At 44.2% G+C, this 14,004-nt stretch overlaps 1 protein-coding gene across 14 annotated transcripts in view; it reads right to left on the bottom strand.

Moving 5' to 3' along the window:
- The window catches only part of BIN1 (bridging integrator 1), a 94,462-nt gene that overhangs the window by 53,843 nt on the left and 26,615 nt on the right, over positions 1-14,004 (bottom strand). For all 14 annotated transcript variants that reach the window (XM_017825366.1, XM_017825354.1, XM_017825355.1 and 11 more), the window contains exon 2: positions 2,784-2,864. In XM_017825366.1, coding sequence (XP_017680855.1) covers positions 2,784-2,864 — 81 coding nt within the window. The remainder of the gene's footprint in view (positions 1-2,783; positions 2,865-14,004) is intronic.

The following is a 14,004-nucleotide window of genomic DNA, read 5'->3' as shown; positions in this document are numbered from 1 at the left end:
CACCTGTGATTCCTGTCCAGTTCCCTCTTTGGCATTTCCATTGATTTATTTCTTGTCCACTAGTAAAGTAACTCCCTCTCTACAAAGGCTTATTTTTATTAATTTAAGCATTAATGCTTTCCCAAAAAACTTCAGGGAAACTTTAAGACCACTGCTTTTTCTCCATGTATGCAGCACCTGCTTTCTTCAAGTAGCCTACAGTGAGCTATTAAGTATTGCCACAATTCTGCATAAACTATAGAATCACTAAGGCTGGGAAAGGCCTCCAGTGACAGTTCATGAAGGGTATCAAAACACAGCTGCTCCATCATGCAGAAACACACCACAGTGCCATGTGTAAGGGCTGCCACCAGCCTCGCACTTTCTGTGTCTCCAGTGAGTATTTCAATGCAGGGCAAGAGAAGCCAAAGCCTGGCACGCCTCAGGCAGGGGCTGTGTTGCACCTTTACAATAGGCCTTTTGCTCCCAGGTCTGTGAGAATAATATCCAGGACAGATCCTTGTACTGATGCCTGAACACAGGTGACACTGGGAAAGGGAAGGAGGGGGGAGCCTTCAGATGGACTTCTGGCATGGTTAATTGCCAAAGATAATCGCCATGAGGGAGTAATATGAGAGGCTGTTCTGCTGCTTGTCAAGCCTTCAAGAGATCCAGGCAAGCCCTGCAGCTGCATGGTTATGTCCAGCTCATTTAGCACAAAGCCAATCCATCTGTCTGAGCTAAAAAGCTCCTACCATTCAGAAACCTCACAGTGGTACCCTTATATGAACCTGATGGACAGAGAGCGGGCAAGTGCAATGCCCTCCCTTATGTCCACTCAACTGCTATTTAAGAGAACACAAGATGCCTTGGTTGAAAATGCGTAAGTGATTTTTAGACCTGCGCTCCATTCGTTGACAGCCCACACAAGGAACATGTGTCAAAGCGGCTCAATACAGTCATTAGAGCCAGAGGAGCCTCTAATCAACCAGTGAACAAGGCCACTGCCTGGTCACACCCCAGCCAATTCCACAGGAGAGCAGAGATGTTCTGTCACCAGCGTGCAGCAAAAGATTGGCTTTCCTCCAGACTTACATTTCACACTGGAGCAGACTTTTTAATGAAAGGCCATAGAAATCTCATGGATAACTATACTACACAGACCTCTTATACACATAAAAATAAAAACAGGTATGTATCTATGCACATATAGCTGAATTTTTTTCCCTAATCTGCTTAGTATGATAACAACTCCTCAGCCCTGCATATCCTAACAATCCAGCTAACTCACATTTATGGATTGCCCCGTAAAAAAAGGTATAGTTTGCATTTATTTTAGTAATAAGGAAACTGAGGGCCAAAGCAAAATGAACAGATCACAAGCAGCAAATGCAGAGCATTGCCTTCAGCTTTTTTGATGAATTATTTGGGGAATTGAGTTCATGGTCTGCCCCTGCAAGATGGGAAAAGAAATTCAGATGTAAGGGGTACAAGAGAATGCTTCTTTAACAGGCTTCTTAGTGCACCACTGGAACTCATGGCTTTGGAAATTGAAAAACCATCCCAGACAGTCACATGTTAAAGTTTAGATTTGAGGGTTTTAGTATTTCTCCTTTAAAAAGGCTATTTCCTTATTGCTGATACTTAAAAATGATACAAGAAAAAGTCACATCTGGTAATCCCATGTTGTCAGAAAGAAGCCAAAATGTATTCCACTGTGTACAACAGAATATCATTGCTGGACATGCTATAGACATGTTGCGTGAACTTCTGGAGCAACAGCTACTATTGCTGCCAAGAGAATGAGCATTAGTCTCCAGGAATCTGCAGTCAGCTCTGGTTAGACATAAGTTAAAGTCAGACTGAAGGATTTTCATTATATTCAGCTGTGGCAAATCTCTTCTCAGCTGGTTTTGTGACACATAACCACATCTGTTGAGTCTTAACAGACACAATGCAGCTGCCACTAACAGCTCCAGAAAAAGGTACTAAATGTGTCAGGGCACAAAGAGGATAAAAGATTTTTTTCAGCACCACCTGAGCTATGGTGTGGCACACATTTCCTGCCATGAAACAGAAGCAATACTTCCCCTAACAGCAAGGACCAGGGTGCAAACCCCCGAGGTAACTGGTGTTTTCCTCTCCTCTGGGTGGCTGAAGTCTCTAGATAAAAAAAATTAATAAAAACGAAAACAAAACACACCCAGTTGAAGATAGAAACCTACTGCTGTTGAAGTAGGAGGGTGGGGGGGAAATTGCTACACTGTTAAAATATTTCGGTGCACTAAAATATAGGGATGAGGCAGACACGTGGAAGATTAATGACTCAGGCCTGACACAGTGATTGTGCAAGTATGGGGAGGAAGTCAGATTTAGGTCTTAGCCATGAAAGGATGTTCCCTTTTCACCATTGGCTTTCTTTGTCTCTTCTGCTCTTCACTTAGGAAACTGAAACTGCCTTGTTCCATTTAATTTTTTATTTCTAATCTGTTTCCCATCCCATCCATCTTTCACAGGAAAAATTACATTACAGAGCAATTGCTAACTGAAGGAAGCGTTCTGGTTCAGCTATTTCTTTTCTAAACTTGAGTCTAGAACAAGTATTATTTTTCAGCTTACACTCTCACTGACTCCACTGGAAGTCACTGTGTAATTTCTCATAAGTGAACAGCTATGAGTTGTGGGTCACTTCAGTAGGCTTATGTCATCATTTAATTTAATGGGCTTGAATTGCATATTGCAGCAGATGACTGGAAGCTAATACTGAAACCCAGGGTGCAATTACATATCACCAATTATCTTACCAGCTGTTTGTTGAAGTTCTGCACACACTGTTCAAACTGCTCATCTTTTGTTTCATCTGCTTTACCAAGCTTCTGAAGGACCTGTAAGAAGAGAGAAGATATGGAACTTCAAACTCAGACACAGCAAAGCAGAGACAAAGAAACAATTGCAGGTTTTTGCTCCTGAGGCTGACAGAAGGAAAGTTAAAAAGTCCCCCTTATTGTTGCACTCAGAATTTCTGGAACATTTTTCCACATTGTCATAGTTTGAAAACAGATTTACAGATGAGTCAGGAAGAACTCAAACCTCTTATTCTCTGCTGTATGTACTGAAGAGCATGACTGAGGCTCGTGCTTCACTCGTCTAATGCTTTTTGCAGACAAGACAACTGCAATCCAGTTGTTTATCTCCTGATCCAGCAAGAAACCAACTACATCCCTAAAATGCCTTGTCTTGTGCGGTTACACTTATCCTGATTTAACACTAGTCTCTGGTCCAGACAGGGTGGGGTTTTGCTCCCAGAACAACTGGAGTGCCCTCAAACACAGAAAACTGCATAGAGATCTCCTCAGAGAGAGAAGGTGGCTGGAGCAGTGGAAGTCCCGACTTCTTTCCACCTTTCTCACTAGGCACATGCTTGACAGGAGCTGGCTGCTGAGAGCAACTGGGACCTTACACCATGAATCTATGTGACACTCAGTTTAAGTGTCACATCAGAGTGTCAGCAGCCAGTCTTGCTCCTTTCACCACCTCCCTGCTAAGCACAGCTCCCCACAGCCTAAAAAAAATCCTTATCGGACTCCTTCTCTTATCACCCTTCTCTCTTAATCCCCTCTCCAGGGGGTTAAGTGGATCACTCCGAAGCTTTGAACAAAAAAGCACTTCATATTCTGAGCAGGCAGGTAGGTCCATCACAAAAAAGGCTCAGCAAACCCTAACTGTGGAAGAGGGCAGCAGCTCTTTGTCATGCCCCAAGCAACTCCAGCTGCAAGGATACTGAGATGTAAACTATAACTGGTTAAGATCAATTACATCATCTTTGTTAATAAAAAATAAAACATGACCATGCAAAAAAAAAAAAAAAAAAAACAAACCAACCAACCAAACAAACAAAAAGGCACCTTGTCTCACAGGGCCAGTAAAAGCAGAGAAAAGCCCACCTAGTCCTCAGTCACAGGAGGTTTTGGGGGAAAGGGTACTGAGGGAGCACCTCAAAATAGCCCTGCTGGAAAGGGCATGACTGCCATAGAGACAGAAAGCACTGGAAAGCTGCAGTCTCTTTCTCTGCTGAGCACACCAATAGCAATCCTTTACTCACAAACCCCAGCCATCATGTTCAGCTTCTTTTGGGAAGAAGGAGATTAAGATTGAAAAAGCAAATGCCTGTCACTGACATCAGGTCTACAGGTAGGCCACTATTAAGTGCCCCCAGAAGAGCCACTCTGAGGAATTGCCAGGTAACATGACAGCAACCCAAACCAACTTCTCCATTTGCCTTTGCTACCTGTGGATCTTCGCAGAAAACATAAAGAGAATTTTTCCCCTGCAGGGCAGAGATCAGACTTTCATGATTGGTCCCCAAAGTGGAATTGAAAAGGACTATGCAATAGGATGTAGAACAGAATATTTTCTGTTTGAAGGGACCTACAACAATCATCTAGTCCAAGTGCCAATGACCCACTCTCATCTTTTTATACTGTTGAGGTGGAGGACATCTGTTACATCTACTTGGCTAATCTCAGTTCCCCTCTCCTCCATATAAGAACAAATATTCCCATCCCACAATAACTGACTTCAGTGCTAGACATGATAAATCATTGAAGTCATTCGGCACCCACCTCCTAAATCCCCGTATTTAGGATGGGATTAAATGTTTAGGAGAGAATCACTGTTTTTCATTCTCTCTCTGTTCAACAGCTTCTTGGTGCCTCCAAGAATTGCTGAGGTATTCTGGTGTCAGCAAAAGTAGGGGAAAGGACAGATAGAAGAAGATTGCCCTCTTTGTGACCAAGAGCTGAATTAAAAACCTCCAGAATTATAAGCACAACTTTCCATAGCTTAAGTGACAGCAACAAACACTGCAGCTACAAGCACCTAATGTGCTCGGTAAACCTGTCTATGCAGCAGGACATAGACACCATAAATATTCCTTTATTCCTCTCAAAGCCTTGGCACATAAGAGTTTGCTGGAGAGGAAAGAAGCAGCATTGATTGAACTGGCAGAGTCCTGTACACCAGACACTGGTGTCTCCTGTGTTCATCCAATCCAGCAAAGGGGAGCACATCCCACAGCAACACTTCTGCTGAGGCTGCACATTTCTCTCCCATGCCAGCAAGAGAGAAGGATTCCGTATGGCCTCGTCTTTCCCATCAGGTGGTATTAGGAACCTCTTCCAGAAAGAATGTTGCTTAAAAGCCCTGTGTTCAGCTCTACTCCCCCAGGCTACCAGATGTATGGAGCAGGGATTTCCCACCTGCTGGGTGACTTTCTAGATATCCAAAGAGCCAGCATACCAATAGCACCCACCACCAATAACAATACAATAGGCAAATTGTAAACTCCAAAGCAGAATGATGTTCCCAATGTGCAGATCAATAGAATTACTGGGCATTTAAAGAAGCTTTTTATGGGGCAAAGCATCTGCCTGGCTAATCAGGAGATGTGATGCTTTCAGGCCTGGAGAGGAGGAAAGGAGACCATTTAACTGGGAGGAATCTGGAGTATGCCACTAGGGTCAAAGGTTTAGAACAGTCTCAGAGCTTCCTGGTGTAAAACACAGAGCAGCACTCAAAGACTATTCATTGCAGCTTCCCACGTGTCCAATGAGTTAATCTGCAATTCCATTGCCCCCTGGGGGACATGCACACTGAATCTGGGGTTATCTGGCCAGCTGGGAAGATCTTGTTCCACTGTGCTGAGGTGCTCTGCACAATTCCTGAAAAACGCTGGGCACTGGAAAGGGCTCTAACTCACAGCCTATCTCTAAGGAAAAAGCTCCTGCTGCAAAGTGATGCTCAGCTGAGGAGCAGCTTTGAATGAGGAGAAAGTACACAAGAAGAAACCCTGCATGATTTCACACTGACAAGGGGAGGGTAAAAGAGAGGATTCGGTGATGTCAGCAGAGGAACAAGTCAAGAAAAACAAAACCGGTTACAACAGAGAGGCTGTGAGAAGTGAATCCCTGGCTACACAAAAAAACAAACTGTTCTTGCTTCCTACACTATTCCCCATCTGGTAGATGAAGTCTTGTGCCCTATACCTCCTGGTCCTATAGGCGAGTCCCAGCCATACAGCCCCCTGACCCCTTTACCTGCTATGACACAGCAGAGACACAACAGCCCTGGGCTGCAGCAGGGCAGGGGTTATCTTCTCATAATGCTCTCCCTCAAAACTAGATCTGCCCCACACAAACAGCCCAGAGGTCAAACCCTAAGTCATCTGAGCAGCATAAAATGATGGCGCCACAGTGCTGCATCCCCCCAAGCCTACTCCCAGCTCTCCCATCAGAGAGCTGTCCTGGCAAGTCAAACTAACAAATCCCTCTGGACTCACTGAACCAGCCAGGGATGGAGCAGATGGCCCTGGGTGTGCTGCTGACTGCAGACATGTCTGTGCTCACTGCTAATAACCCGTGAGCTCACAGGACAACTCCCCTCCCCAGGCTGGTACGTGCCGTCATAGGTCAGGCTATTCCGGGTGAGCCACGGCTGCTCCCTCCTCTCCCCTGCGACAGTTTTTAATCCTCCAGCTCACTGCAAAGCCAGATAAAGTTCGCATGGAAACTTCAGGCTCTTTGATAGCTATTAATGGAGCAGATTTACCAGGGTAGGAGACAGGAGTCCACTGCAGCTCCCAAATCTCAGGGCAGATCAGAGATGGTGTGATCTGTCAGCTGCTGTCTGGAGGCAAACCACACCAAGCAGCCAGCATGGATGTGGCATTTAAAAGATTAAGCAGCAACCATGGCTGGGCTCCTTTGTCTGCCCTTGACCTGAGAAGTTCCTGGCCCTGAATAAGGATAGGGACCATTTCAAGATGGTGCAAGCCTTCCCAAGGAGGGAACACTTTGTATGAATCTCACAAAAAACCTTGTGGAATGGATTTCAGAGGGGGCTCTAGCTGTGTGTTTCAGTCTTGCTTCACTATGGTTTCACTATGACAGGATGGGGCTGTCTCCCCAGTCAGTGTTTTTGGCCTCAGGCACCAGACATCATTTCCAGTGTTGCTCAGAAATCAGGTCTCTTCTAACAATTATAGCTAGACCTGCAGATGCTCTGCATTTCTCATAAACTAAGACCAATAGGCACAGGCCAGCTACTGCAGCATCTCCAGAGCCAAATTCCACCATGGAGACTCAGTTTTCCCCACATTTGAATAAAATCAATGAGGACACTCAGAGTTTGACTGAAGCTTTTTTCAAAAGCAGCTAAAGATCCTAGAAGGCAAGATGCTATTAAGAGATAAGGAAATTATCACTTTCCTCTCATATCACTGATTACTTTGTAATCTGTTGTTGTGGGCAGAACTACTTTCAGTAAGCTTGGATTGCTATACTTTGAGAAGTAACAGAGAAGAAGAGAAAGGGAAATATGGAAATCCTCATACCAGAGACGTGGCCTTTTGCTAGCCATGGTCAGAGAAGTAAAGGCATGACATAGCCTTTAAAAGCAGCAGCTCTTCCCAGAAAAATGGAAAAGTTGCTTTGGAATTTGCAAAAAGTTTGCAACCAAGTTGCAGGTTCTCTTCAGAGGTAAGACCATTAGATTCATAGGATGCTTGAGCACTACCTAAATACCACAGCTTTGTAGGACTCAAAAGGAAGCATCTTATCTGGCTGTCTACAGGAGGAAACATTCCTGAAGGACAAACCCACACAATGATTAGCATAGGGCCTCCAGTGCTTTGCTTTGAGCACTGGGCATGAGGACAATGGAGATCTGGAGATTAGCCCTGTGACCACCAAAGTGACTGATGTAGAGCACAACACTTGCTGGCAGTGAATCATCAAGAAGCATCAGACTAAAATGCACCTCTGCTTTGCTCAAAAAAGCAACTGTAACAGTTTCATATTTATGCTTTCTAATAAGGAAATATATACCAGCTGCTTAATAAATCCACAGCTCTCAGTCAGCACCTTTCCTCACTCCCTCCTGAAATATCAATGCCACAACACAAAAAAAGTCCTGAAAATCCAAATATTTTCAACAGGCCCCATGTAGACTCATTATGTGAACTAATAACCTAATAAACCTCTACTTTTCATGGCATATGGATCACCCAGAGCAAAGACCAGTTTAGAGAATGCAAGTGATGTGTAGGAAGACAAAAAAAAAAAGTATTTATTTTGTGGATCCCAAACAAAGCTAAATCTACCTCTGAAACATCTGAATTTAGGGTGGTCCAGCCCTCATGATAGGGGAGTCATTAAGCCCACAGCCAGAGAACTTCAGGACTGCAGGTCCACACCTTACTCCCTACTGTATCAGAGATAGACTGCAGTCACATCTTACTGATATGGGCCCAGTGCCCATAAATCACTCCATCTCCTGACCTCTCCACCCCTCATCAGCAACACCTCTGACTTTTGCTGTATCTGCCAACTCCTGTGGATAATCTCCAAGTGCCAATTGGGCACAGAGCCAGTAACTACTGTGACTAATTTTGAATTGCAGTAAATTGGCAAGTGCCAATGGGTCAACTAGAAACAGAACAAATAAATCTTTGATCTCAGGCTGCTGCCTATTATTCCATGGAAGACATACTTGGAAGAGGAGAAGAAGAAAACAGTGCTCAAGTCAGATGGAAAGCACAAAGCCACGTAACTTAATAAGGTACAAACAAAGGAAGTTTCATAAGCTTTTTTAAGCCTCATTTCTTCTGTGCCCAGATGAAATGTGACTTGCCCAATGAAGTAGATTTGTGCTTATGGAATAATCTCGTTTTTGCATTCAGATTTGTGGAGAAAAGCAAGAGCAGCAGTGAGAGTCTGCTCCCCCTCCGACCCTCCCAGGGAGGGGGCACGTCCTCCTGCCCTCCACGCTTGACTCTAGGCTGGTTTTGGGGACAGCCTGGCTTTCCTCATGCAAGCTTAACACAATTAAGTCTTTCTTTGAAACAATTGGACAAAGGAAGATGGGGGTGGAGAGGAAGTAACTCCAAACATATTAACGCTTCATTTTAAATTGAGGAAATTATTCCCGTGGCTGAGCAAGCACCAAGACCCTCAGATCACTGAAAGATGGGAAAGGGCAATGTCATACTTGATGCAGACAGAGTAGTTCTTGTTTGCTTCTTACTTGCTAACAAGGTTCAATAGATCCCACAGAGACAGGACATTGCCTCCGTTACTTAACTAAGAGTTGGGAAATGAGGATTCAATACAGCATTTTGTTAGACTTCCTGAATGACCTGGAAAAGTCGTGTCCAATGTCACATCCATCCAGCTGTAAAGAGGAGTGTTTGTTCAGCATGTCACAGAGTCACCAAATTTATCCCTGGCATCTCCAGCTGTCAAATGGGAGGGAGAGGAAAAAAGAGATGAGATGAGATGACCATCTTGAGTACTCAGCTCAAGACACACTGAGTTTGATTTTCCCAGGTTTCTCAACTAAAGTGAGTTTGCATGCTTAGCCATATCATAAAACCCAGCTTCACTAGGGAAGAACCCCCCAAATAACTAAAAATATAATTTTCTGTTCATATCCCCAAAAAATATGCTAACAGTGGAGAATTTAAATCATTAGGATAGATTGCATGAAGATCCTTTGCTAATGAAAGACTAAGACATGAACCACAAGTGTAATTTAAGCCAGACTGATCCCACTCTACACAGGGGATGGAACTTGTAAGGTCCTTCCAAAGCTATTCTTCCCAAAATCCAAAGATGACAGCTATGGAAGATAGCTTTGTCCCTGAACACATACTCTCCACAAAAAGACCTCATTCCTTCCTTCATACTACAGTTAGAAGTGTAACACACATTGAAGTGTGACCAGATGATAACAGTATTTTTTATTACCTCTCCTAGGAAAAGTCCAAAATATGCTTGTAAGGACTTGTAAAACTGGCAATGTAGAAGCCTTCTTTTACACAAGACCCTACAAAAATATCCTCCCAGTGGTCAATAATGAAAACACATTTCTGAAAAAATCAGCAGGTTTTTTTTTTTTTTGAAGTCATACGACCAGTCCCAAGATCTTGTTCAGTCTAAGAACAGGTTGCCAATTACAAGCCCTCTCCTTCCAACAACAACTACTGTGAACACATCCCCATGAAGCAGGTTTGCTCTATCAGCTACCAGCAAGACGGACCTTGGAGATCTTTAGAGGGAAGATACCATGAAAAAACTAAGCCAGCACCACATGGTTGGCCTGGCAGCAAATGTTTTCATCTCTGCAAAGGTCAAATCCAGAATGCTTGCTGTCTTCTCCCAAAAGCACAAATCAAGGTGAAAGGCACAAGGACACCAACCACAGCTATATCAGGTACAGTACAAACAACACATTGCTTGATTGCACCATTGGGGAGAACAGGGCCCTTCCACACTTCACTGTCCTGCCTATATCAGGCATGGATTTACCAGCAGTGTGAAAGTGGATGCTATCCCCACGATACCAGTCACGTACGTGTTCCCACAGTAGGCAATGACACGAGAAGTTCAGCTGCCCCCTCTTCCCAGAGGATCACAACTATGTCCTCGACACAGTGCTGTGCAGACTTCTCAAGTGACTTTTTCTTATGTGGAAGAAGATGCAAAGGGCAGCTGAGAGAGCCCAGCTCAGCTGACATTACTACAGGGCTGCAAAGGGTGCTGTACTGAAGTACACTAGTCTGTCTCACAGTGCACCAGACAACACAGGATTGCTGAGCATACAGGGATTGTAGGGATTGCTGAGCGTCTGTATCTGTGAGTTTGGCATATGAAGCCAGAGTGGGAGAGACACCTCAGGGTGCTTTGGGGTTTTTTTCCTGTTTGTTTTAAAGAGAGAATGCTCCTTCATCTGTTAAAGCAGCAGCATTGTTTGCTAAATCCTTAAAGAGGGTACACTGCAAAGCACGAAGTGCTCTTAGTTATCAACTCAGTCACTTCTGTCCTTCACACGGTTTCCAGTTCTCAGATATCCAGATCTGATTCAACCTCAGCAGCTTTTATTTTTGACAGCAGTCTCAGAGCTCAGTTACCAGCCTTGGACAAGATCGCTCTATGCTTAGCTCCACACTGGAAGGGTGTCGACAGACGCTGAATATATTACGAACAAGTGGACATGAGCTGCCACTCCCATAGCAGAAGAAAAAGGTACTCTGAGGAAACTTTATCACTATAAATCAATTGGAGAGGGTCTGTTAAAAGACCTTCCAACTGTTTTTATTCCTGCTGTGCACCATACATTCATCGGCATTAAAACAGGTCCGTAAAACAATACAAAAATGATAATTTAAAACTGCTGCAAAGTATTTCATGGAGAGCATTAGGCAGGTAGAAACGGCTCAAAACATCTCTTTAATCTGATGAAGTGTGGAAAGAAAAAGTGTTTCCAATTCTATTTTCCTCCAAGAAAGGCAGCGCCAATCTACCACTCATACCTTTATAGATGTCAAATGGAATGTCTAGGGATTTTGGTACTATCCCATATGTAGCTACTGTAATAATAAGATTCATCAATCAGTAGAACTCTGCACCTTTCATTCACAGGACTGCTGATGGACAGACTCCTCCCTCTCACCCACATCTGGTACACTATGCCTCAGAAAATCCCAAATCCAGGCAACCAGGATTTCTGATTACAGCACCAGTACAGCTACAAGCCTGGTCTGCTTTGCATCATTGCTCACTGTATATGACCTCAAGGCAAAAGGCCTCTCTTCTTCCAGATTTGTTTGATTAGAGTGGGATCCCGACCCTGGGGTTTTACCCTTTGGAACTGCTGCAGTACTAATGCATTATCACACTAAAAAGAATGAGTCTGGACCATGTGTCCAGCTTAGGAAAGGACAGAAGGGTTGCAAAGCATACTTAACTGAAAATCTTGAAGTCTTCTACAGACAAAAGATGCAGCTCACTCGACAAATATCAGGTGACAGTGGGTAACACTGCTAGCACTGCTTACATAAGTGTAGTTTTGTAAACTTGAAGAGCAGGGAGTGAGGGAAGTGGAAACAGAGAGGAAAAGGGATGGTAAAAAAACCCTTTCCTGCAAATTTTTTCCCATCCATCATAGGTAGCCAATCATATCTGACAGGGAACTCAGAAGCAAGGTAAGGTAGATACAAAGACATGTGGACTGCTGACACAATGGAGCAGTTCTGAAGGGGTTGATGGAACCAAGTCCCTCTACTCTAACTGCACATTTGGACCTTCATTTTAGATTAAAAAGGAGCCAAACACAGGAGCTTTCCTGCCCTATAAAGGATGGCTGAAATCACTTTTCTAAATGCTGGTGTTGTTCTCAGTTCACCTGGTTTACTCAGGTGGCCTCTCTGGACACTACTTGACACCAGACCTTTCTGCCTAAAGTACCTCTGTCTGCACTGTCTGCAGTCAGAGGCGAACTCTCCAGAAACATGTGGCCAATAAGTTGTTCACGATGTTCGCCAACGGCTGAGTTCCAGTTCTCACTGTACATTTTTCACCATAATGCCAGGGGAACATTGGTGCAAGTCCTTCATGCCTCTAGTGGAGGATACAGAGCATCCAGCCCTCAGGGTCAAGTCAAAGAGGAAACTATTTTTATTTGGGTTATATGACCTGCTGCCAGACCAGGCCTGGGAGAAGACAGCATCAGGAGAAAGCCATGTTCCTGAAAGAATGAAGGCTTACCAAAGGTCTGTAATGGGAGACAAAACCATTCCCCTTTGGGTCATTCATCTGAAATAGCCTTCTATTCGATATTGGTCAAAAGGTGCTCTCACTCAAGCACCTTTTAACAGTGTAAAGTTATGCACAAGCTTAGGACACCTCTGGCTCAGCTATCACTGGACAAGGATCTGCTCCTCTCTGACTCTTACTATGCTTCAGCACCACTTGCTTGAGGATCACATGGAACAGGCTTCCCTGATAGTTCTGATCCCCCCAGGCAAGGCGGAGAAGTGCATTGCTGGCTCTGCTCTCTTGGTCTATTCTACTGTGGGAGGGGGAAGGATTTTTCCCTTGCAAGGGGTTCATTAACAGGAGAAGCTTCTGAAAGAGTAACAGGGATGCACAGCAAGAAATGAAATCAACAGTCAGCTAAGACCACATGTTATTCCCAGATGGCTCATGGACATACACCCACAAAACACGTCATTAGCTGTGCACAGGTGGGACTAAGGCTACCAGCCAACACTAAGTTCAGCTTGCCCAAAAAAAACAAAAATACAAAGTCAAACTGACAGCCCCATAGTTATGAAAAACTACCACACATTTCATGAGAGCAAATCCAAAGTGCCAAAGTAGGTAATAACCCTTCAGCACTCTGGTATCTCGAACAAGGATCTAGAGCAACTAGTCCATGAAAATCCATGTAGGTTTAACGCCTTCCTCTTTCACGTTCAGCCATGGTTTAAAATTTCTGTTCCATTTTTATTTGCAGAAGGCTTCTCCTGTTTTTTTATCTTATTAAGCACACACATGCAGACAAACACCAAATCACCATCTAAACTTAGACTGGAGAAGTTAGCTCTGCTGTAAATGTCACCAGGTTTAAGCCATGGCTGGGAAGAGAACAAGTTTGTGTTACTGTCAATCAAAAGTCAGGCTGAGACATATTGCTGTATCAAACACCATTGCCAGCTGTCTCCCCTAAAGCAAACACAGAGTCTATTCCCAGAATCTGCAAGCCCTTGCTGTGGCCATTAATAACCACGGGAACTGTCAGCAACCTGCAGGCCCAGTTCCACATGCCACCACTTGATATTACAGCCTTGCTTGGAAAGGCTTGAAATTGCAAGTGGATCTGCATCATTCATAGAAAACAAGAACATTTTATATATGAATCAATGCACCTGCCTCTGGTTTGCAGAATAGCACACACAAAAGGACTGAGCTGAACACAGGCTCAGCTCACCTGCATCATCCCTCAGGTGTGTGTCGCAAAGAACCAGCATTTGCTTTGCACCATCCCAGTCACACCCTGTTACAGAGCAAGAGGGAGGCAGCCTTGTACCTGCAGTCTCATCCCGCAAAAGGACTCACTGAGAACGTAAGATTATTTGGGAAACAGGTGGATACTCAGTGATCTGGGAGTAAATCCCATTGCTTTTGC

The sequence above is a fragment of the Lepidothrix coronata genome, unplaced genomic scaffold (assembly GCF_001604755.1).
Source record: "Lepidothrix coronata isolate B3197 unplaced genomic scaffold, Lepidothrix_coronata-1.0 Scaffold118, whole genome shotgun sequence".
Taxonomy (NCBI): Eukaryota; Metazoa; Chordata; class Aves; order Passeriformes; family Pipridae; genus Lepidothrix; species Lepidothrix coronata.
This window is presented reverse-complemented; position numbering and strand designations above follow the sequence as displayed.